The sequence below is a fragment of the Gekko japonicus genome, unplaced genomic scaffold, assembly GCF_001447785.1.
Source record: "Gekko japonicus isolate JY-2015 unplaced genomic scaffold, Gekko_japonicus_V1.1 scaffold428, whole genome shotgun sequence".
Classification (NCBI taxonomy): Eukaryota; Metazoa; Chordata; class Lepidosauria; order Squamata; family Gekkonidae; genus Gekko; species Gekko japonicus.
The window spans coordinates 479071-502098 of NW_015165842.1; the positions used below are offsets into that span (position 1 = coordinate 479071).

Consider the following 23028-nt stretch of genomic DNA (forward strand, 5'->3'; position numbering starts at 1 on the left):
TAGCATCCCTGACGTGCCTCTTCGAGAATCTTATTACAATTTCCCCAGGCAGATTATTTTTCTTTATATATCCTGAATATGACCTATAGGCCACATCCATATCGTTGAGTAACAACTCATAAGTTCTTTAAGATTCTCTCCTCTGTTCTCTGGCACACCCTGGAAGCGCAGGACCATGTTGGCCTTATCCATTTGTACTTGAAGCATTTGATCTTCCAAATAAGTTTTCTTTTCCAATTTTTGTACTTTCTTCTTCACTTTCTGCATTGATTCGGCCACTTCTTTTACTTTCTCAGCATCCTGCTTCATTACTTGAATCAAATCAGTTATTTGCGTTTGTTGCGCAGTAATGCTTTGTGTTACCACGGACACCTGCTCTTTGAAGTTATTCAGCTGTTCCAGTAGAGGGCGCATGAACTCAGCTACAGCCTTTGCCATCTCACTGGTCGTTTCCGGCTTTGGGGACTCTAGTTTCGTTTTCTTAAGTCTTTCTTTGTCTTTGTCCCTCTTCCCCGCCATCTTTTTCCTGTTTGTTTACTTTCGGAAAGTTTTTTAAAGTCTCTGAATGTGCGTTTAACTGCTTAGCTCACTTGGGTAAGTTTTTCTGGGCAATCCGATCGCGTTTTCTTCTGCTCCCCCCCCTTTCGCTCAACAGTTTATACGCATGGGAGGCGTCCCCCCCGCTCGCTTTTCCCATTCCGCGGAGTAGGGTAGGGAGCGGCTTTTCTTTTAAAAATAGTTTCCCAGTTGACTCACATTCATAACTGGCCATCCAACCACGCTTCTTTCATCAGTTTCAACGCCTGATCTCCTGCGCTTGACCCGGTTAGCTTCACTTATACCATTCGGTCTCTCGGCTGGAAGGACCACTGGAGCAAAGGGGTGCCTCGATTCTCTGGCATTCCGCCATCGAAGAGGCTACCCCCTCAAAGCTCCTTGGCCAGGGCCCCTTCACCGGGCCTCTGGGGGGGGGTTACGAGCCTGCTCACCCCCTCCTTCCGCCGGAGCATGGAGACACCCCCGGGAGGTCCAGGAGGTGAGTCTGCAAGCGTGCCACCATCAACCGGAAGTCAGCTAGCCCAATCTTTTCAGATCTCGGAAGCTAAGCAGGGTCGGCCTTGGTTAGTGTTTGAACGGGAGACCACTAAGGAAGTCCAGGGTTGCTACGCAGAGGCAGGCAAAGGCAAAACCACCCTCTGTTTGTGTCTCTTGCCTTGAAAACCCGGTGGGATCACCATAAGTCAGCCGCGACTTGACAGCGCTTTCCACCGCCACCGACTATCGCTGCCTTTTAAATTTCCCCTCTTCTACTTACTAGTATGATTTTCAACGACTGGATTATGAGCAGGAGTGAACACAAAGGAAAATTCACCAGGTAAGCCAATTTTCCGTTAGTCTCCATCCTTGCATATTTATCGGCAAACTCCCATATTTATTGGCTAACCCCCATAACCCCCCTGCCTTTGCATACTGATAGGCTAACCCCCATTGTTCAGACACTTGCTTTCTATTCTGTGGTTCTTTCGCCGCTCTTTCTCTGGCCGCCTTCTAGCTTCCTGCTCCCCTCCCGAATGTTTAATGAACCTTGTCCTTCTTAGGAACGGCTATCGTGCCATTTCTGACAAACGAGAGACAAAATCATGGGCTCAAGCTGTTTATTTCTGAGAAACGAAGGCTTCCAGGTCATCCGACACTGGTTCAGCTCCCAGCCCAAGGCGTTCCTGCAAGATGAACTGCTTGTCGCCTTGAATGTATACCCAAAGACCGAGTGTACACGCTTTCCTGTGCTCGTCTGTTCCTGCAGCTCCTTCTAACCCTTCCAAGGTTTACAGCCTGCCTCTCCATACGTGACCAGCACCGTCTTAATAAAAGCATACAGTCTAAAAAGAATGTACATATAATAACATACACTACATTCCTCTCACAGATCCGTAACAGCCACCATGTAAGAGTCTGGTTTGGTAGGACACAGACCTGAATTCCTTGGCCATTCTTCAGACCACCAGGAAGCTGTGTTGTCTGAAGTGCACACACGCAGCACAATCATTCCTACAGCCTTGGTGCTCCAACCAGATGATCCATGTACCTTCTCCCACTTGAACACTAAATCAAGTACTGCCACTTAACTGGGCATGTCCAGCTACCAAGTAACTGCCAGTGACACATGCAGACATAACCTTTTCCAGATATTGACTGACTCATGGAGCTGTACTCGACTAGAACTCCTTTTGGGGCAGCCATGAGTGTCAACCACCATGTTGGGATTTACCCTTGTATGGTTTGAAAGTAGCGATATACCCCTTGAAAACAGCAGTATACCCTTTCGACACATCCTGGGGGGGAAAGCCCAGTTTTTAAAAACTACAAAGAATCAGTCTCTGAAACAGGCACAGAAAAAGTGCAATTCAAGTATTCTCACGCTGCAATCCATTGATTTTTTCCCACCCCCCCAATGGCGATCCCAGAGAAGCAAGCGTGTCCAGAAGCCCCCTGTGCAGCGTGAAAGAAGTTGTTAGTCCAAAGGCACGTATTTCTGGACTTGCTGAGCCCCGATTTCTGCCACGTAGACCGCTCCGCTTTTCATGCTGATATCCAGAAGGTGGGGCCTGACTCTCGCTGCCAGCTGAATCGTGTCCACCACCACACAATCTCCGATTGAACCTACAGGTGGGGCAGCCAAGATTAACACTCTGTCGATGTTCAGTTGAGCTGTGATCATATACTTCTCGTCGGCAGTTAACCTAGCAGGGGGGAAAAAGAAAGAGAAACCATTTAAAGAATGGGGGGGGGGGAAGAGAGTGATATAATTCATCTTGGATACAAAGATCCCACTGTATTTAGCAGAAAGGCAAGTCTGTTTGTATGCAGGGGAGGACGCTGGTTTTCTCCTGCACCTGTCGGAGCTGTTCTGGAGGCGCACCCCCCCTCCCCCCGTAATAATCCTAACAGTTGCCCCAAGTCAAGAGACAGCGCATCTGGAGGATCTCCCAGCACTCTGAAGGCACTCTGGAGGGAGATATAGACAGGAGATGAAGCTGACAATAGCATTTTCTACTCACAAACGACTGTTATGGGATCTGAGCCTTTCTCGTAAACATTTTCAGCTCGCTCTCTCATGAAAAAACCGTACACACAGATAGAAACACTCTCACCTAAGACAAATGGCCTACATCCTGATGAGTAGGGCCTGACATCATTGTGAATCTGCTAGCCCCACAGTTTGCTCCTAGGTACAACAGTCTCAATGACTTAGTAGGAAAGAGCATCACAATGGAAAGCAGGCACACGGGTGAGACCGTTCATAAGGTTCTAGGACAACAGTGAATTGCAGAGCCAGGATGCACCTTCCATGCAGCTGTGTGGGACCACCGGCATGCTTAAACAACTTTAGTTCAGTCATCCAATCGGGCAGGTCTATCTCACACAACAGGTTTTAGACAGGGAAAAAAATCCAACTACTAAAACGTTAGAACGAAGAGCTGCAGACAAGAGCTCAAAAATGATGGACGCACACGCAATGACACACCTATATACCAGGCAACAATTTTTTTTAATCCTTTTTTTTCTTTTACAGATTTAAGCCCCATTTGAACAGTTGAATCAGACCTTTATCATGCAAATATTCTACTTGATAATGAAAGGATCAAGGTCGATCTCGTTATTTGGCATCCTATTGTTGTGTCCTTAATGGCCAGGCATCGAAACAAGGAGGCAGCACACATAGTTTCAAACAGGAGTACAGTTTAGGAAGTCCGGTTCTTTCCCTGTCTGGAGCTGCAGTGACAACGTCCTTTCTCCTGTTTCCTGCCCACACCAAGTCCTAGAGTGGGCCAGGGCTGTCTAAAATACTGGCCCGGATTAAAGGAACCGGGTTATCAAAACACACACACCCATATTCACATAAAGGGCAGTTGTTATGAAAAAATATGTGAATTATCTTGGTGGATGTGCTAGGTAAGTCTTCCTATAAAATACCAGGAAGAGTTCTTTGTATTTCGCATGACCGTGTGTCAACAATAGTGTCAGCTCAATATGGCATGTGTTCTTCAGTGTTTGGAGACAGGTGTGCCCAGCAAAAAAAAAGAATGAATCAAACATGGGCTCCCAATTGCCCACATTACAAATAAATTCTTCATGCTCGGTGGTAGCCTGATTAAGTGAGAAGATTCCCCTCCACAGCTGCCCACAATTGAATGGGACAGATACAATACCTGACGGAATAAGGGCCATCTTCTACAAAACAGTCGCTCCAAGATCCCAGCCATTCCCCTGTGGTTTTGTCAAACGCCTGGATCCTCTGATTGCCTCTGTCGGCGACCCATACCTATTCACACAAACCAAATACCTTAAAAAATACCTTGGCAGGTCTACATATACAAAACTACTTTACGAATATGTCTATAGTGGATTGTATCAGCTGAGTATTAAACAGGTTGGTGTAAATTATCACAACTTGTTACAGATAACAGGCAAGTATTAATTTATATATTTCATTCTGAACATGTTCCACCCTGAGCATGCAAGGAAATCATAAAGGGCAGTCACCCATAGATGGGGAGGGACTTTTCCATAAACTCTGCAGAATCCCCAGGTTTACAGGAATATCAGAGCATGAAAGAAAAGGGTGGGGAGCTTTTAAAAATGCCTCAGGCTGCCAGAGCAAAGCCTGAGCATTTTTAAAAGCTCCCCACCCTTTTCTTTCATGCTCTGATATTCCTGTAAACCTGGGGATTCTGTTCTTACAGAGCTCCTGGCTGCCATTTTGGAGGTTGCCTAGTAACCACCATAAACATTGTACAGCAGCTGGAAACAGAGCACGGAGATGGTAGGAGGGTGGAGGAAGTGCAGAGGCTGGGGAGGAAGACGGAAAAGTGGAAGGAGGGGGCAGCAGGAGAGGAGGAGGGAATCTACACTCATGGCAAGTGGGGGGAGAAAGGAGACAATGCAAGAGTGGGGGGGGGCAAGTGGAGGTTGGTATTTCCTTCCAGCTGGTCCCCCTGAAAAGTACTGGGTTCGCCGCATGGAGGACTCGGACAACGACATACTGTAGCACGCGTTTATTGTACTTCACACAAACAAAGACTAACTCTAACGGCCAACAGGGCCAACTATATACATATCCACCAACACACACACCCCCAATCCCATTGGAGGGTTTGAATGTCCCGCCAAGGTGGCTATTGGTTGGGGCTGGGGAATCCAGGATCCGAAGTTTCCATTGTTCTCGGATCCAAGCTCTGGCTTTTCCGTGGACCCCTGGTGGTGGTCCACGTACATAACACCCCCAACTGTTTTTCTCTGCATCAACCCCAGCATCACACAGATAACAAGGAGAAAGGAGGACTGCCTATTCCCTGCTAAGGTCACCTTCTGAGGCCCTGCTTGGAGTGTCCCTTCCTGTTAAGGGCCTTCTCAGTTGTGGCACGGCAACAGGACTCTTCCCCAGGGAGATCGGTCTCCATCCCCTTCTGTCACTGCTTCCAACCAGCAGGTGAAAACTTTTTTTGTCCCGTCCTGTGACCCCTGCTTCCTGCTCTGCATTTTAACTAATGTGTTCCCAGCATATGTATTTTAGTTTTGGTTTTATTGTGTTGTTACTTATTTAATAAGATTTTTTTTACCCTGCTTTTCTGCCCTCACGGGGCCACCGAGGTGGCGAACAGATTAAAAACAAATTAAAACCTCATCTTAAACGCCATTAAAACCAACCCAGAAACAGATCATTAAAACAATTTAAAATCAGAACTTAAAATAGACCCAGAAGTTAAAAACAATGTTCATTATCATTATTACTTATTGCATTTTGTGTGTGTGCATGTATGCATGCCTGGAAGTCATGGCAACCTCTGGCAATTCCTACTGGGGCCTGGAGGGCGTTCAGAGAAGTGGCTTGATCGCCTGCCTCTGCTTCCCAGCCCCGGTATTCTGTGGAGGTCTCCCATCCATAAATATTTGCCAGGGTCGGCCCTGCTTAACTTCCGATATCTGACAAGATTGGACTTTCCTGGGCTACCCAGGTCAGGGCCAACATCCACTGTTTTTAAGATGTGTTCTTATTATACATTGTTTTAACTCTTAGTGGCCTTGGTGGCCGTGAATGGATAGAAAGGCAACATTTATTTATTTATTTCATTGCATTTATACCCCACCCTTCCCACAAACGGGCTCAGGGCGGCTTACACAAGGCACACGTGCATACAGTATATAAAATAGATAAAAACAGCTAAAAATTCAATTCCATCAGGATGCAAGGATAAAAACTCCCACTGTTCCAGAGCAAAAGGCATATTTTCCTTGGGGGAGCAGAGGAGGCTGAAGTACTTGTGTGTCATAGCAGGCATTGTCATCTGGAGGCATTCTCTCCTTTCAAGATGTGTTTGCTTGCGGAGACTCAAGACAGATCACATAGTGTCAACGTAATTTTATTCATATATGTATTATAATATTTTTAAAAGTTGCTGAATTCAGGAGGGGTGTTTTTAATTATCAAAATGTATTAAGCACAGCAGTTATGTTATGCCTTCAATGCTTAAGTGTTCTTTTATTTCCCAAGTGTTATTTTTCCCTACCAAGTACAAAAGCCTTATAGAGTTACTGCTTCAGGTGGCTGTGGCCACCCATCTTTCATTCTGCAAGACAGAGTGTGCTTATGCAAACGTATGTGTGTAAAATGTATGTAATAATGATGTGTGTAAAATACAATGAAATTGCATAGCTATAACATGAAATAAACAAGTGGCTAAAGGAGGCCTCCAGCTATGCATTTCTGTGCAAATTAGAATAAGAACATGTGTTAAGAGGTCTGTGCCCTCCCAATCTTTTACTTCTTTACACTCAAACGGGCTCAGGGCGGCTTACACAAGGCACAAGTGCATACAGTATATAAAATAGATAAAAACAGTTAAACATTCAATTCCATCAGGATGCAAGGATAAAAACTCCCACTATCTTGATTTGACAGCAAACCCAGACTTGCAGTGCAATGCATGTTCTCTGAGGTGCAGCAGTCAATCCTCCTGGCTGAATGAGCACACATTTGCAAACATGTGATTTATTACATACGCAGACACAAAATGCAGTGTCAGGGACCGGCGTAAAACTGATGCAATATTAATATCTACTTCCAAGGCCGGTGTGTCTGAAACCGGATTTTTTCTTTGTAGACCCCCAAGATAAGCACATTTGGAAAAACAAAGGATGTACTGTAATTTCACTGAAACATTAAATGCTCATTTAGTGAGTTCACCTTCAAAAAGTAATGCAAAAAAAAAAAGAGAGTTCCTACAGTCCTACACACAATGCTAAGAGTTTACTTCCTTGTCATCTTCTCATTAGGAATGCCCGTACTTTACAGTCACTGGATCCTTTGCAGTTAATGCTAGGCGATTCACCAGTCGCGTTTTACCTATGTCTGCAATTCAGAGACCACATTAAATCAAACGATTCCCTCTCAGTTTCCAAGCTCTGAGTTGGATGGCCCAGGCTAGCCCGATCACGTCAAATCTCAGAAGCTAAGCAGGGTTGGCTCTGGTTAGTATTTGGAGGGGAGACTGCCAAAGAAGTCCAGGCAGTGTTGCTAGGCAGAGGCAGGCAATGGGAAACCACCTCTCCATTGCCTCTTGCCTTGAAAACCTCATGGGCACTTTCCACCACCTAGTTTCCCAAAGCAAATTAAAACTGCTGTAAAGGAGCTGCGGTGGCTCAAGTGGTTAAGATGCTGAACTGCAGGCTGTGGAAGGTCGGTAGTTCAGCAATTCGAGACCCGGGTGTGCCGCATGACAAAGTGAGCTCCCGTCTCTAGTTCCAGCTCCTGCCAACCTAGCAGTTCGAAAGCAAGAAATTGCAAGTAGATAAATAGGTACCACTTTGGTGGGAAGGTAACAGCGTTCCGTGCGCCTTGGTGTTTAGTCATGCCGGCCACATGACCACGGAAACATCTTCGGACAGCGCTGGTTCTTCGGCTTGGAAACCCTAGAGTCGGATTCGACTGGCTTTCGAGCAAGGGCACCTTTACCTTTAAAGAACCATATGCATTCACTCTGAAGCACGTTAACACAGCAAGCTTATAGCTAAAATTAGGTGGAAATTAGATGTTTTTAAAAATACAAGGATGGAGTTGGAAATGTTAGGATAACCAGCATCTGTGCCAATGTAAATAGGTCGAAAGCAATGATTAAAGCTCGGATTTATTTATTTATCATTATGTCTGATTTATTGGCCGCCCTTCCCTGCTAGCAGGGCCCAGGGTGGCTTGCATCAAAGGCAAATACGATATAATTGAATTGAAACAGCATCAAGATAATTAAAAACAATCATACGAACAACACTAAATCCATGATGATGGGAAAACTCTAGTTTCCACCAGCCCCCCTGGGTGGAGGGGATATGTAGGAATAAAAGGGGAGGTGGGAGTATAAGAGTGCCAAACCCTCACTGTCCTCAGCTAAATGCCTGGTGGGACATCTCTGCCTTACAAGCCCTACGGAAAGGTAGCTAAGTCCCGTAGGGCATGGATGTTCTCTGGCAGAGAGTTCCACTCTAGTCGAAGACAGCTGGATCTCTCTCAGGCAGGGGACAAACCAGGAGATTAACTGCAAACCTAAATCTGGCCCCACCAACCATTCAGAACTGTTTGCTGACACTCGCATACATGCAAATAGGAGTGACCCAGAAAAAAAAAAGATGGGTGACCCGTGAATGGGAGGAATTCAGACATTTTCCCCACCTTCTCAGCTGCCACGTTCCCCAAAAAGGTGAAGAAGGGAAAAGAAGAAGTAAAGGCTGAAGGACTCTGAATTGTGCCTCTGAGAACTTTGGTTCTTGGGGATGACTGGGGGTACTGTTACTAGACAGTTAAATTTAAACTCTAAGGGTAAAAGGCTATAAATGTTTGACGCTTGTACTTCTGGCAGTTCTCTATCCACGTACTGTTGAAGCCTAGCTTGTAGGATCTTGAGCATGACCTTGCTAGCCTGTGATATGAGTGCAATTGTGCGAATTGTGCAAATGGGAGTGACCCAGAAAAAAAATGATGGGTGACCTGTGAATGGGAGGAATTCAGACATTTCCCCCACCTTCTCAGCTGCCAAGTTCCCCAAAAAGGTGAAGCTGGGTGTTGGCCCAGCCTTATGCCACAGGGCACAGAGGGCAGCAGTGGGGGGGGGGGGAGGAATTGCACAAAATCGCTCCACTATCACCCTCATCTGCCAACTGCTTATTCTCATCCCAATCGCTCCCTGCCTCAGGACACATCTTTGGCATCTACCTCAAGTAGGCGCACAGCCCAAACGCCGTCCTTCCTCCTGTAATAACTGTGCTACGGTTTGGGACTCGTGGGCCAGCTTCAAGGCATTTGTGCCTGCCAAGGATCACAACGGGAGTCTGCTGCACTAACCTCGGTGGGGGGCCCCTTTTGCAAACTGCCCCCCTCCTTTAAAAGAACCACAAGGAGACCAGCATCTAGCCGCCAACACCCACAGCCCTTCATGGAAGGCTCCCTTTGTGTGGGCTGGCGCAGAAACTGCTGCCTTTTATCCATTTCGCCTGGTGCAAAACCATAAGCCGAGTTTACTTTTCTATGTATGCACGGTCCTTAACGTGTAAGTGCACGTCTCTGTGTGACCTGCAGCACAGTCTGACGCGGAGTTACTCCATTGAAATCAGCGGCCCTTGCCAGGAATAACTCTGCGTGCCGTCTTCAGAGGCAGCAAAGCTCTTGAGACCCAGTGCTGGGAGGCAACGTGAGGGGAGGCCCTGGGGCTCTCTGCTCTGTTTGTTGACCTGCCCAGGCAGCTGGTTGGCCACTGTGCAAAACAGGATGCTGGATCACTGGTCTGATCCAACAGGGGTCTTCCAGGCATGCAAAAATAATAATAATAAATTAAAATGGAATGCAAAGATTACAGACAATGAATAAGAACCACGTCAGGAAAATCTGGGGACACACTTTTTAAACAAAGGCTAACCCATTGAGGCATATACAGAGGGTTACTGTACAACAACAGAAGAACAGGCAGAACCCCAGCTATTCAAACACAGGTCAAAACCTATGACCCAACAAAGAAATTGGAGGAGGAGGAGGAGGAGGAAGGGGAGACTACGTTCATACCCTGCCCTTCACTTGGAGTCTCAGAGCGGCTTACAATCTCCTTTCCCTTCCCCTCCCCACAACAGACACTCTGTGAGGTAGGTGGGGCTGAGAGAGCTCTTTCGAGGACTGCTCTTGAGGGAACAGCTCTGAGAACTTGTGACTGACCCAAGGTCACACCAGCAGCTGCATTTGGAGGAGTGGGGAATGAAACCCGGTTCTCCCAGATTAGAGTCCGCTCTCCTAACCACTACACCAAACTGGCTCTCCGCAGAGAATAGAACTTATACTATAGAAAGCTCCAATTCACAGCGCTTGGTTAAAAATTCCAGTTGTGTGAGTGATTCTGGGTGATTCTATCAAACTCTATCACAGATCTCATTGGTACTTTACCCGTCCAAAAGAATCCACTGTTACGCTGTGTGGAATCCTGAACTGGGCTGTGCCAGAACCATTCTCCCCACGCAACCATAGAGTCTTCAAGTCTGTGAAGAGACAGCGATCGATAAAACACCACACCAACCTCCGTGTTTACAATTAAAGAAGAGTATGAAAACAGACAACTTTCTTGTCTTAATCTTTTTTTAGAAGCATTTCAAACTGGACGCAAGTTCATCATCAACAGGGCTCCTCCTGCTATCTGAGAAAGGTTTGCCAGTGAAAGACGGTTTAATTCTAATTTTAAGCCCACTCTTATTATTTTGTGCACGTTATACTTGTTTTATTGTACGTCAGCTACAGAATAAGCACTCAGACACATGGAAGTATTTCGTTCAAGGAAACTATGAAGGTGGTGTAATAGTAGGGGGGGAAATTAATTCATGTGGCTTTTAAAACAAAACCAAGCTTTGTTCTTTTTAGATGCGTTCACCCACACAGCACATCTGAAGGTCTAGATTTCTGCTGAATAATTCTCCCTGCATTACTGCCATAGCCAGCGCAATCAGATTACGGCAAACACTCTGAAAGCTGTTTGAATAAGCATTTTAATCTTTCTGTTTCAAGATCCAGAGATTATGGTCCACAGCTACCATGTAGAAAGTATTATTTAAGCTCTATGGCCACTTAACATTTGTCAATAACCCCCACAAATCAATAGTTCTCTTCGTATTTGGGAGATTGCATCAGGACATAAAGCATGTGGCAGAGAGATCAACAAATCAGCTAGACTTCAGGCAGACGAGCTTAACAGCTTTGCAGAACCAGCTAGAAGTACCCCAAAGCCAGGCAATGAAGAGAATCCCTACAGAACTGGAAACGGGGGGGAAGCGCTCTGTTCCGAATAAAACTGCGCTTTCCCCCTACTTCTCCTTATAAGCAGAGTGGTTCGACTTACTTTTGTAAAACCAGGAGACTAGATCTCAGCAACAGGCTCCATCCTAAGAGCAGTAACTTCCCTTAGCAGAATGGATTTTGCTGCCTCCTCCTTCCTGCTGCAGCCCACTCATCACCCCAAAACATTGCTCCTGGGGGACAGGGGACTACAGGAATAGCACGAGGGGCAATTTGGACATCTGCAGCAGAAGAGAACTGGCAAAAATACCCCTGGGGCCCTTTCTGTCAGCAGAAACAACCCCATTAAGAAAATGTTTTCTCCTCCTCATTATTAACAAAAAGTTGTGCAGGATTCAATTTAGGAGCCTCTACTTTGGGGGGGGGGTATTACCCCTCTTCAAAGATTTCTCTGACAGAAGCCACAATTACCACGCCATCCTGTTATCATCTCGGGGGGGGGGGGGAGGGGAGATTGGAACACAGGCCTCTCCTATTCCTCTTTGAAGGCCGCACGGAACAATTTCAACAGGAGGCTGGACAAGATGAGTCACTGGTGTGATCCAGCAGGGCCCGTCTTCTGTTCTTAATAGGCAAATAGCAGGGAAGGATGAAATGAAACGCCACTCCCCCCTCCCTGTCTGATCCGGATCAGGGCAGTGAGCCCCTGAAGGTTACCATTAAAGGATCCCCAGCCTCATTCAGCTTGACCATTGTAGAGAGGAAATAATACAGAAATGACCACTCTTTTGGGGGCATTTTTGCATTTGAGTGTGAGTGTGTGCATTTGTGTGTGTGCCTGGAAGTCATGGCATGGAGTCTGGCGACTCCTACTGGGGCATGGAGGACGTTCAGAGAAATGGCTTGATAGTCTGCCTCTCGGCCCTGGTATTCCTTGGAGGTCTCCCATCCAAATACTTGCCAGGGTCGGCCCTGCTTAGCTTCCAAGATCTTACGAGATCGGGCTTGCCCGGGCTACCCAGGTCAGGGCAAATAATGCCCACTCTTGCTCACCAGCAGTGCGACTCTAAGCAGAGTCACACCCCTCTTGTGGTCAGCCTGTGCTCAAAATGACTTAAATGACCCATGAATGAATTCTGGGTTGAACTTCTAACTTCTGTAACTCCATGTCTAGGCAGAAGAATGAATGGCAGGTCAAGTGACTGTGAGAGATCCAAAAAGGCCCCTGAAAGAGGATAAGAGGAAGTAGCAGAGATAAGAAGAGACGGAAGTCTGAGAAGAACAGCTACAAGATGAAGCAACAAGAAGAAGAAGAAGAAGAGAAGAGATTGGATTTATACCCCGCCCTTCGCTTGGAGTCTCAGAGCGGCTTACAAACTCTTTTCCCTTCCCCTCCCCACAACAGACACCCTGTGAGGTGGGTGGGGCTGAGAGAACTCTGACAGAGACTGCTCTTTTTCAAGGACAGCTGTGCCAGAGCTTGTGACTGACCCAAGGTCACATCAGCAGGTGCAAGTGGAGGAGTGGGGAATCAAACCCGGTTCTCCCAGAGTAGAGTCCGCACACTTAACCACTACACCAAACTGGCTCTCTAGAGTCGAAGTGCGAAGGCCACCAGCAAAGAAGACCAGGCAACAGGATGGGAAAGGCAGAGTCAGCACTCCAGATAATGAAAGATGGAGTCAGCAAAAATGGGAAGACACACGTCTCTGATGAGTCAGCAAAAAAGAGACAGAGTTTGAAGATTGCCGTCTGACTGGTTTCAAATGTATTCTGCTAATATGCCAGCTCCTAGAAGAAGGGAGTCCTGCAGGACCCTATAGAGAGAGACCAGGACTGAATCGAGTTGAAGAGAGAGATCACCCAGGAACGTGATGTCAACCTGACATGGTGGTGTGCACACTGTTACTTTCTTCCATAACTATTTATGTTGGACCGGCCACCCAACATGGCAATGAGTATGAGAGCGTCACTGGGAAATCCTTCTGCTATTTGTTCAAATTTCATTCCTAATTCTAACAGAAGCTAAAAACATGGTGGATCAGCAAATAAATCATCTGTTTTCTTGCTCATTCTCACTTCCTACAAGATCCCAACTTTGTTGCACCGTAAGCCTTGCTGACTTCAGCGGGCTTAGAAGGGTGGAACTCTATTAGGACTGCACTGTGGGTCAGCTAGAACCGAAAGCAGCTGAACATCACTACTGAGTTTTATATTTCTAAGGAAGCCAAAAATATGCTACAAGCCTGAGGCAGTTTGAAAGATTATATATGCCACATTTACACTCCCCTTCTCACCTTCTGTCAGTTTGAGCAGGCGATTATTCATCCCCCCATCGCCGTCCACAACATAGATATCTCCAGTGTGTTCCACATAAATCTCTGCTGGCTGATCGAACTGGACGGGGTTCGTCCCTGAACCCGCTACTCCTGGGATACCTAGGACTTGAAGGAGTTTGCCTGAAGGACTGTACTGCTTAATTGTGTGTCCGTACTCACCTGCATTCAGAAAAAGGCAAAGACATTTCAGTAAAATGGCATTTCCGCTGTGCAGGATGTCATTCAGAGTGCGCTCATCTGCAACGGGACAGGAACTAGAGAGGGCACTGACAGGGATTTCTGCATCCAAAGTACACATTGAAGCTCTGTCTCACATTGCATTCTGTTAGGGCTGCCAGCTCAGGGTTGGGAAATACCTGGAGATTCTGCGAGTGGAGCTGGGAAGTTAGGGTTGCCAGACTGCTCCCCCCCCAATGGAGGCAGGGTTGCTGGACACCCCCCCCCCAGGGGAGGCAGGGGTCCCCTGCTGCCGACCCCACTGCCCCCGCCACCAATCAGCTGGCTGGTGGGGGGGAACTTACCCCCCAAAAGAGTGAGATCCAGCCAATGTACAGCAACACGTCTACAACACTGCCTATGTGACCCGGAAGAGACATTGTCACGTTGGGAACGTTGGGGTGATGCTCTGGTATTTGGGCAAAAATTCTATGGAAGAAGCCAAATGTACCATTGAGTTTTTGCCCATATACCAGAGCATCATCCCCATCGTCCACAACATGATGATGTCACTTCCAGGTACCATGGACAGTGACTTAGGCACATCACTGCACATTGGCTGGACCTCCCTCCTGCTCCCGGTAAGCCCCCCCCTCCATCTCCTGTCGGTTGCCAGGAGAGAGCCAGCAACCCAATGGGGAGGGCAAGGTTTGGAGAGGGGAGGGACCTCAGCAGGGAATAATGCCATAGGTTTCTCTTTTCCTTTAACATCGCCCTGTATCAAAGGATCACGAGATGAGTTAGGGAGAGCACAAAGATCCCTAACTTATCTAATGCTCCTTTGGTAGAGGGAGATGTTAAAGTAAACGTGAAACCTTGGACAGTAGGCCTAGAAAAGGAGGTGAGGGTTACCATGGTTTCAGTTCTTGGGATAATGCCATAGAGTCCACCCTCCAAAGCAGCCATCAGGGGAACTGATCTTGGTTGTCTGGCGGTCACGTGCAAAAGCAGGCAATCTCCAGGTACCCCCTGGGGGTTGGCAGCCTTACACGGGGTGCCACCTATTCCCCCCACCCCCCACTAATCTTTGTACCTGCCACCTCCGAAAGCATTTGGAAAATAAGGCTGTCAGGATCAGAATTATAATGCATTTGCAACCAATATTAAATAGTTAAAGGCCATACCCTAGTTTCGACTAGGGCCTGTCCAGTTCCCAGGCATCGGGCTGCATATGGCACACAATGCGGCATTCCCAGAATTCTGCAAAGAAAATTGGCTTGGGTACGTTTCAAGGAACAATCAAAAGTGCCAATTCATAATGGGATACCATGTAACAATTGGGCACCTACTTTGGCGTTAAAAACTTTCAGAGCAGCGGGGACTAATTGATTCCCTTTGTGATTAAAAAAAACATCCGCTGAATGCAGTGGATGGTTAACTGTGTAAGTCTCTCTTCTTTACTTTTCTTATTTTGACAATGTTGTGATCTGTCCTAGTTTATTCTGTATGCCATCGAAGGATTTTGGAAATCTGAATACCTGCCACCTCTCCGACATCTTCCAACATTTTTATGAACATCTAAAGAATCTGAATTAATACAGTGCATAGTTGTTGCTTAAAAGCTGAAAGTCAGCAAGCCGCATAAACCTGGGAGACTACATTCTGAAACATTACATATGAGAAAACATTTCCAAGGAAATGCAGAGGGCCTGGTCATAGTTATCTACCCATCACGATGGAAAAATGTTTTCCTAGCTGAGTACCACACTTCCTTTGTCTTTTCCCCTGTCCAAAAAACCAACAAATGTTTGCTGCCCAATTTAACCATTGGTGTTTTCCATCTAAACGTTCGGGCATAAAATTGCTTTTTCAAAGCTGAATGCAGTGGATGGTTGATTGAGTTGTAGGTGGGCACTCTGGGTGAACCGTACTGAAGTTACACTGAACCCGCAACTGGATATTATAAAATCACTGGCATGGATCCATTAGGGGATTTCAACGAATGGAAAAGGAAGCCGACTTTTACTGATTCCACGGTATAGACCTCTGACTGCTCCTAATGCTGTTGGGGGAGGCTCCCCTGTCCTCCCCCGGAGCAACATTTTGGGAAGCATTTGGAGCCGCAGAGGGCAGGGGAGGCAGTAACGCAAAGACACAAGCCACGGTTTTGTTCCACGGTAACATTTCTACCTACCTGTTCCAACATCTGTGATCCACACTGAACTATCATTGGCTGTGTTCAGTGCAAAGATGCCATGGGGCATTTCGAGGGTAGTATTCCATGCTTGTAAGAGATAGCCTTCCTCCGAAAACACTAGGACCTTTGGCACATGATCGCCCCTCTGGAGATACACAGACATAACGAAAGATGACCAGTCATGTTCAGCTATTGCAGTGGGAAATCCTAGGCATTTCTCAACCCCTTATAGGAACACAATATATTCTCATTTCCCTTAACGACCCTGGAAAGTAGTTCTTTCCCACCATTTCTATTTGTCAAGGTGTGTGTGGGGGGGAGCTGTAAAGGTAAAGATTCCCTTGCTTGAAAGCCAGTCGAATCCGACTCTAGGGTTGCGGTGCTCATCTCCGTTTCAAAGCCGAAGAGCCAGCGCTGTCCGAAGACGTTTCCGTGGTCATGTGGCCGGCAATGACTAAGCACACACATGACTAAACACCAAGGCGCACGGAACGCTGTTACCTTCCCACCGAAGTGGTACCTATTTATCTACTTGCACTTTCTTGCTTTCGAACTGCTAGGTTGGCAGGAGCTGGAACTAGAGATGGGAACTCACTCCGTCATGCGGCACACTCGGGTCTCGAACTGCTGAACTACCGACCTTCCACAGCCTGCAGTTCAGCGTATTAACCACTTGAGCCACCGCAGCTCCTGATCAAATCCTTCTCACTGCCCATTTTACCGGGATGCTTACTGAAAACCTGCTATAAGCAAACTGTTGGTAAGCCCGACTACCTGGAACAGTGCATAACAGCCAGCGTTCAGTATTGCAGTTCTTTGCTGAGAACTGGCTGACAGGATCCCTCTCTAATCTGAAACTGCTTCTGTCAAAAGCAGATACCTCTGAGAAAAGCGCAAGCCAAGAATAGAGGCGTCCACCTTCCTCTCTTCATTTATACCTGGGCTGATTTCGCACTAGAGCTGCCTCGCTGTTGTGCCGCCGTTTGCCCCGGTTCTATTGGTCAATTTCACACCCGAAGCCACGCGGCTGATTTTGACCCACGGCTTTGCCCAAGTTCCCCCACAGTTTCGTGAGCCTGTTTTTTGAGGATCAACGAAACTGCGGAGGAAATCGGGCGAAGCTGCGGGTCAAAATCAGCCGCGCAGCTTCGGGTGTGAAATTGACCAATAGAACCAGGGCAAATGGCGATACCACAGCGAGGCAGCCCTAGTGTGAAATCAGCCCTGGAGAAATACTGCTGAAGTTCAAGCAGCCTGACCCAGATATACATAAACAGAAAGCTAAATCCTAAACCTCCAACGTTGGGACAGCCTCGTTTCGGGAAATGTAACGTTAGCCGAAGCACCATCTCTATGAAGACGAAGCCTCATATTTCCTAGGCCAGGAAGACAACCTAGGTTATGGGTGGAACCACCGGTGGTGGATTGCTAGCTTCTTCCAGTTTCACCTTTGTTATGCCGAGCAGCCCTATTCGGCAAGTGGACTGAAAAGGAGGTGAGAGAGAGAGAGAGGGAGAAAAGAAGTCCAATAAAATTTAGAAAAGAACAGGGGAGGGGCCATGGCTCAGTGGCAAAGCATCTGCTCGGCATGCAGAAGGTCCCTGGTTCAATTCCCCCGCAACTCCACTAAGGATCTGGCAGAAGGGGATGGGAAAGGCCTCCATTTGACACCCTGCAGACCCGCTCCCAGTCTGAGCAGACAATACTGGCTGTGATGGATCAGTATAAGGCGGCTTCATGTGTTCAATGCACTGCCCCAAACCTCCTTTTTCTGCCAGAGAATGTGTCCGTAAGGAATATCTCTCCTTTGGGCGACTAAAAGGCTTTCCGTAGATAAAGGGAACTGGCAGAGGTTACACCGAGGTGCCCTGACTGCCGGGTCTCCCCCCCCACACACACAAATGCATTGTCTGCGACACGATGGAATGGCAACTGGCTCTCGCACCTGGCTTCTAGATTCTGCGATGAGAATGTTCAGAATGAGCCATCACGTTCAGAGTTTGTCAGCAGCTGAAGCAGCAAGAAACCCAAAGAACACCATTACAACAGTCTCGGCTGCTGTGATGATAATGTCCTTTTCAGCAACTCTTGCCATTCTGGAAGTTCTCCCAAACTTGCCAAAAACTCTGGCCCCTGCTTTCCACTTCACATTTCCTCTAGACATCAGTATGCTGGTGATTCCTGGCCCCAAAGATATCTGGCTGTCCTCAACCAGAGCCAGGGCCTTTTTGGTCCTGGCTCCGACCTGGTGGAACTCTCTACAAAACACCACCAGGGCCCTGCGGGACTTGATGCAATTCCGCAGGGCCTGTAAGGCAGAGACGTTCCGCCAGGCTTTTTGGCGGAGGGCAGTAACGTTTTTTCCATCACAGCCGGCACCCTCCCCAGTTCTACCATCTTTTTCGTTTTTCCCTCCTCGTGCTTCACCTCGTGACATGGTCCAGAATGGGTTTTTAAGGATGAAAAGTATGCAGGCGGAGAGTGATTTCAGCTAAGCATACCTTTATTTAGTCCGGAACAAAAGACACCTTGGCCGGCTCGCAGGCCGGTTTATATTCCCTTGGAAACCCACCACCCAAACACACCCCACTCCCCGATAGGCTATTTACAGTAACCGAGAGACCTATTGGCCTCACGGTTTGGGACCTAGCCATCTGATAGGGCCGGCTAGGATCCTTCTGGCCCATTGTCTTTAGATACGAAGCTTGAGGTTTTGTCCCTGGGCAAGTCCGGACATGCCCGGCCTTGTCAGGGCATGATACACTACAAAGGATCAGACTAAAACATCTTGAGACTATTTTAAGAATTTATTGACTCTATGAATTTTAACTCGTGGTATTTGATTTTAACTTTGTTGTACATCGCCCAGAGCCGTGTCTACACAGGGATTGGGTGATTTATAAATCTAAAATATAAATAAATACATAAACACATACAAAAATAAATAGGGAAAGGACACCCATCCTGGAGAGAAGCATGTCTGCTCTCCCCCCACTGCCCCCTGCATACAATGTGAGCTCTTCCCAACACAGACATAGGAAACGTTCCTCTTACATGAATTGGGGGGGGGGGCTCTAACAGTTCAAAGAACTGGGGATTTCTATGCTCAGGGCTGACCGACCCCCCTTCTGGTATTCTGGTACCCAGGGCTATTTTGGGGCAGGAACGCACAGGAACGGAGTTCCAGCTGGCTCCCAAGTTGGCCACGCCCAGCAGGAACTCATTAGCATAATAGGCCACACCCAACGGCAGAAACTCATTAGGATTGGCCACATTAGGGGTGTGTGGCCTAACATGCAAAGGGGTTCCTGCTACAAAAAAAGGCCCTGGGTTTTGACAACAAACAAGGTCAACAGAATAACAAGCAAAAGGTGGGTGTGGCTGGATGACCACACTTCTGGTAACATGGAGGTGCGGCGTAATGTGCTAATGAGCTGTGCTGTCAGGGGTGTGGCCCAATATGCTAATGAGTCCCTGCTGTTGGGTGTGGCCTATTATGCTAATGAGTTCCTGCTGGGCTTTTTCTACAAAAAGAGCCCCGCTGGTACCAGATAGGATCACTGCAGCTACGACAACTGTTAGCAGCCAACGCTATCCCTGGATCCCCTCTCCTAGAGAGGACGAAGGAGCACTGCCTTTCCTTACCTGTCCCACATAAACTAATCCATGGATGTGGTCAACAGCAACACAAAACGTTTGACCCGTGAACAGCTCTGGGAATTTAGGCCAGCTGAGATCAAGCTTGTAGAGCTGCTTCTCGATCCTCCAGGGAGAAAAGAACAGCACCAAAGGCTTTAAAACAAATGATGGATTGTTAAAACAGGTCCTTTTCAGAGAGTAGCATTCATCTTTTAGCACCCCCCACCTGCCAGGAGTGGAGGGAAATACAGGTGGGGTCTCCCACCTCCAACGAGCGTGTGTGTGAGGGATTACATTAAGCCGGGGGTCCTCAACTTGGTGCCTGCGTACATACATGTGCCTGCCAGCCCCTTTCCTAGTGCCTGCCAAGTGTTTTTAAAAAGTGAGCAAGGCCAAGTGGGGAGTTTGCCCAGCAAGGCTTCTGATTGACTGTGCAGATTTTTAAAAACATTGCTTCGGCGGCAGCGGCTATCACAGCACCAGGATCTTCACTGTGTGACTGAAGGTAAGCCGCAGCAGCCCTTTTGTGGATGACTCTGCCTTCAGCAGCAGCCATTTTATGTCTGTGGCCACCACGCTGTGCCAGAATTCCAAAGGCGCCACAGGCTCAAAAAGGCCGGGGACCCCTGAATTAAGTAATTACGACTGGGATATGTAAACTTAGAGAGGTGCTGCGACTAAGTGATAGAGCACGTTTTACGCGCTGGGGATCTCTGGTTTCTATGGCCATCAGTTCCATTATGGCCCTAGCCCTCCCCTTCTGTTATGCAAGATGTTGGGAGCTTTTAGCCGTGCTCCGATGGAATTGCATTTTTACTGGTTTATCTATATTGAATTTTAACTGTTTTACATATTGTATGCACTTTGTGCCTGTGTAAGCCGCCCTGAGCCCGTTCGCGGGGAGGGCGGGGTATAAATACAGTAAAATAAATCAAATAAATAAAGGATCTTAGAAAGCAAGCACTGATAAAAATAATTCTCTGCCTGGAGAGTCGCTACCATCAGAGCTAGGTGGACCACCAGAGTGACTCAAGATCAGGCAGTTTTTACATGTGTCAGGGATCTGAACCCAAGTCTCCCAGTTCAAGCCCAATATTACACAAGTTATGTAGCAAAAGAGCAACAACAGACACAGAACGTTGAGGGTCAGAGGCAGTATGACTTTAAGGACATAACAGGAGGCCCACTGGATCAGATCAGTGGTCCGACTAGTCCAGCATCCTGTTTTACACAGCAGCCAACCAACCAACTGTTCTGGAGAACCAACAGGGCATAGGGGCCAAGGCCTTCCTCTGATGTTGACTCCTAGGTTAACCATTTCAGAATGTGGAGGTTCCTTCTTTTTTACCTTGGCTAGTAGCCATTGATGGACTTCTCTGTGGATCTGTCTAACCAGGGCCCCTCAACCTTTCTGAACATGTGGCAACATTTAGAATTCTGACACGGGGCAGTGGGCACAACTACAAAATGGCTGCTGCAGGAGGCGAAGCTAACCACAAAACGTCTGGGAGCGAGGTTATGCTTAACTCTCACAGTAACTCTTCAACATTTAAGGCAGAAGCACTGTTTAGCAGGGTGTCTTTTAATCTGCAAAGCCTATAAGAAGCACTGCTGGACACAAGCTATACCAGGCACTGCTCACATTCTATAAAAACACTTAGTGGGATCCAGGAAAAGTGTTGGCGGGCACCGAGTTGCCCATGGGCACCATGTTGGGCACTCCTGGTCTAAACCCTTTCAAAGCCATCTACGCTAATGGATTGATTGTTGAACAACAGAAAAAAAACATTTTGCCCCTGGCAGTGAATTCCCCATGTTAATTATTCTTCCAGTGAAGAAATACTTCCTTCTGGCTGCAAGTTAATTTTGACGCTGAATTCTACTTGCTGGAAATATACAATGGGAGAAAGCAGTCATCTTCAAGCCCTGCTTATAGGCTTCCTGGAAACATCTGGCTAGTCACTACCAGAAGAAGGAAGCTGGAACAAACAGATGACCACATTCAATCAGGTTCAATTTATTTATTTTGAAATATGTATATCCCTTTCTCTTGGTAAATTAATCCTGATGGGGCTTACCAACACAAACCATACAAAAGCAATAGCACTAAGCAGATATACCACAAACACTGGGGAAGGCATTCCAAAACCTTGGGGCCACAGAAGAAAAGGCTCTGTCCCTGGGACTCACCAACCTTGCTTCTTGACAGTGGTAGAATACAAAGCAGGACTGAATCTTACATCTGCCATATATGTGTGTGTGTGTGTGTGTACTGGTAATTTCCACTTCATCGTATCTGAAGAAGTGTGCCTGCACACAAAAGCTTATAGAGTAAGCCTTTGTTGGTCTTAAAGGCCACTGGACTTAAACTTTGTTCTCTTTTTGAAGTCAATTTTAACCAAAACGCTACTGAGCTATCAATCAGGCAGTACCCCCCCCCCTCAAATGCCATCTCTCACTTCAAGCAAGGCTCTCTTCACGTCAGACTCACACTGGCCATTCCGACCTACCTTACAGGGTCATTGTACAGATGACAAGAGCAGCGCATGTAAAAATATTCTGAACACTACAGAAATAAGGGTTACAGGTTATACTTAAGATTCATACTAATCAGTTCTGTCAGATCCATTATAGTCACAACCCAAACTCTTCCTCACTTTTGAAACAGCACTATCTGCCTCTTAGAATCTACAGCGTCTCCAGAGGCAACAACCTGCCCCATAACTGGCTGATGATTCTTCAAAAAAAATAAAAATAAACCTGCAGCTAGGCTTCCCCACTAGCTAAAGAAATATTAGCAAGCTCACCTCTTAGAATCTACAGCGTCTCCAGAGGAAACAACCTGCCCCATAACTGGCTAATGATTCTTCCAAAAAAATAAAAAATAAACCTACAGCTAGGCTTCCCCACTAGCTAAAGAACTATTAGCAAGCTTATCATATGAGTTTTCATACGTGAACTTATTAAACCCACGCAAATTCACAGGTGAATAAGACAAAAAAAAAATCTTTTAAGAAAGCAGACCCTGGTGCAAAACGCGAAAGCCCTTTATTAGGACCAATAATAATAATACCAATGATGATAATTACCGTCACTGTTGTTAGTTTATGATAACTATTATACTGGCCAACCCACCTGCGACCCACGCCCGGGCCCATACAGAGCTGCCAGCACCAAAACCGAGGCAACCCCTCCCAGCAAAAGCAACCGAGCGCGGCCAAACTGGCGCAGCCCCATCAGGGCGCTTTAACGCCCCACTTCTTCAGGACAGAGGAGACATCACCGCCTCCGCGTGATGTGCGCATGCCCACGCCAGAGAACGCCCCCACAGAGATTAAAGCAAAGCATCTCGGGAGATGTGGTTCTCCCGTTCTATC

At 47.1% G+C, this 23028-nt stretch overlaps 1 protein-coding gene across 1 annotated transcript; it reads right to left on the reverse strand.

Moving 5' to 3' along the window:
- Nucleotides 1–1392: 1392 nt before the first annotated feature.
- Nucleotides 1393–22932, reverse strand: NHLRC3 (NHL repeat containing 3). The gene is made up of 7 exons (XM_015411013.1): nt 22787–22932; nt 19658–19804; nt 16010–16157; nt 13618–13818; nt 10481–10572; nt 4212–4324; nt 1393–2741 (listed from the first exon to the last, which is right to left on the reverse strand). Exons 1-7 carry the CDS (start codon nt 22886–22888, stop codon nt 2513–2515), a joined length of 1032 nt encoding a protein of 343 aa, XP_015266499.1. The 5' UTR covers nt 22889–22932; the 3' UTR covers nt 1393–2512.
- Between the last annotated feature and the right edge of the window lie 96 nt (nt 22933–23028).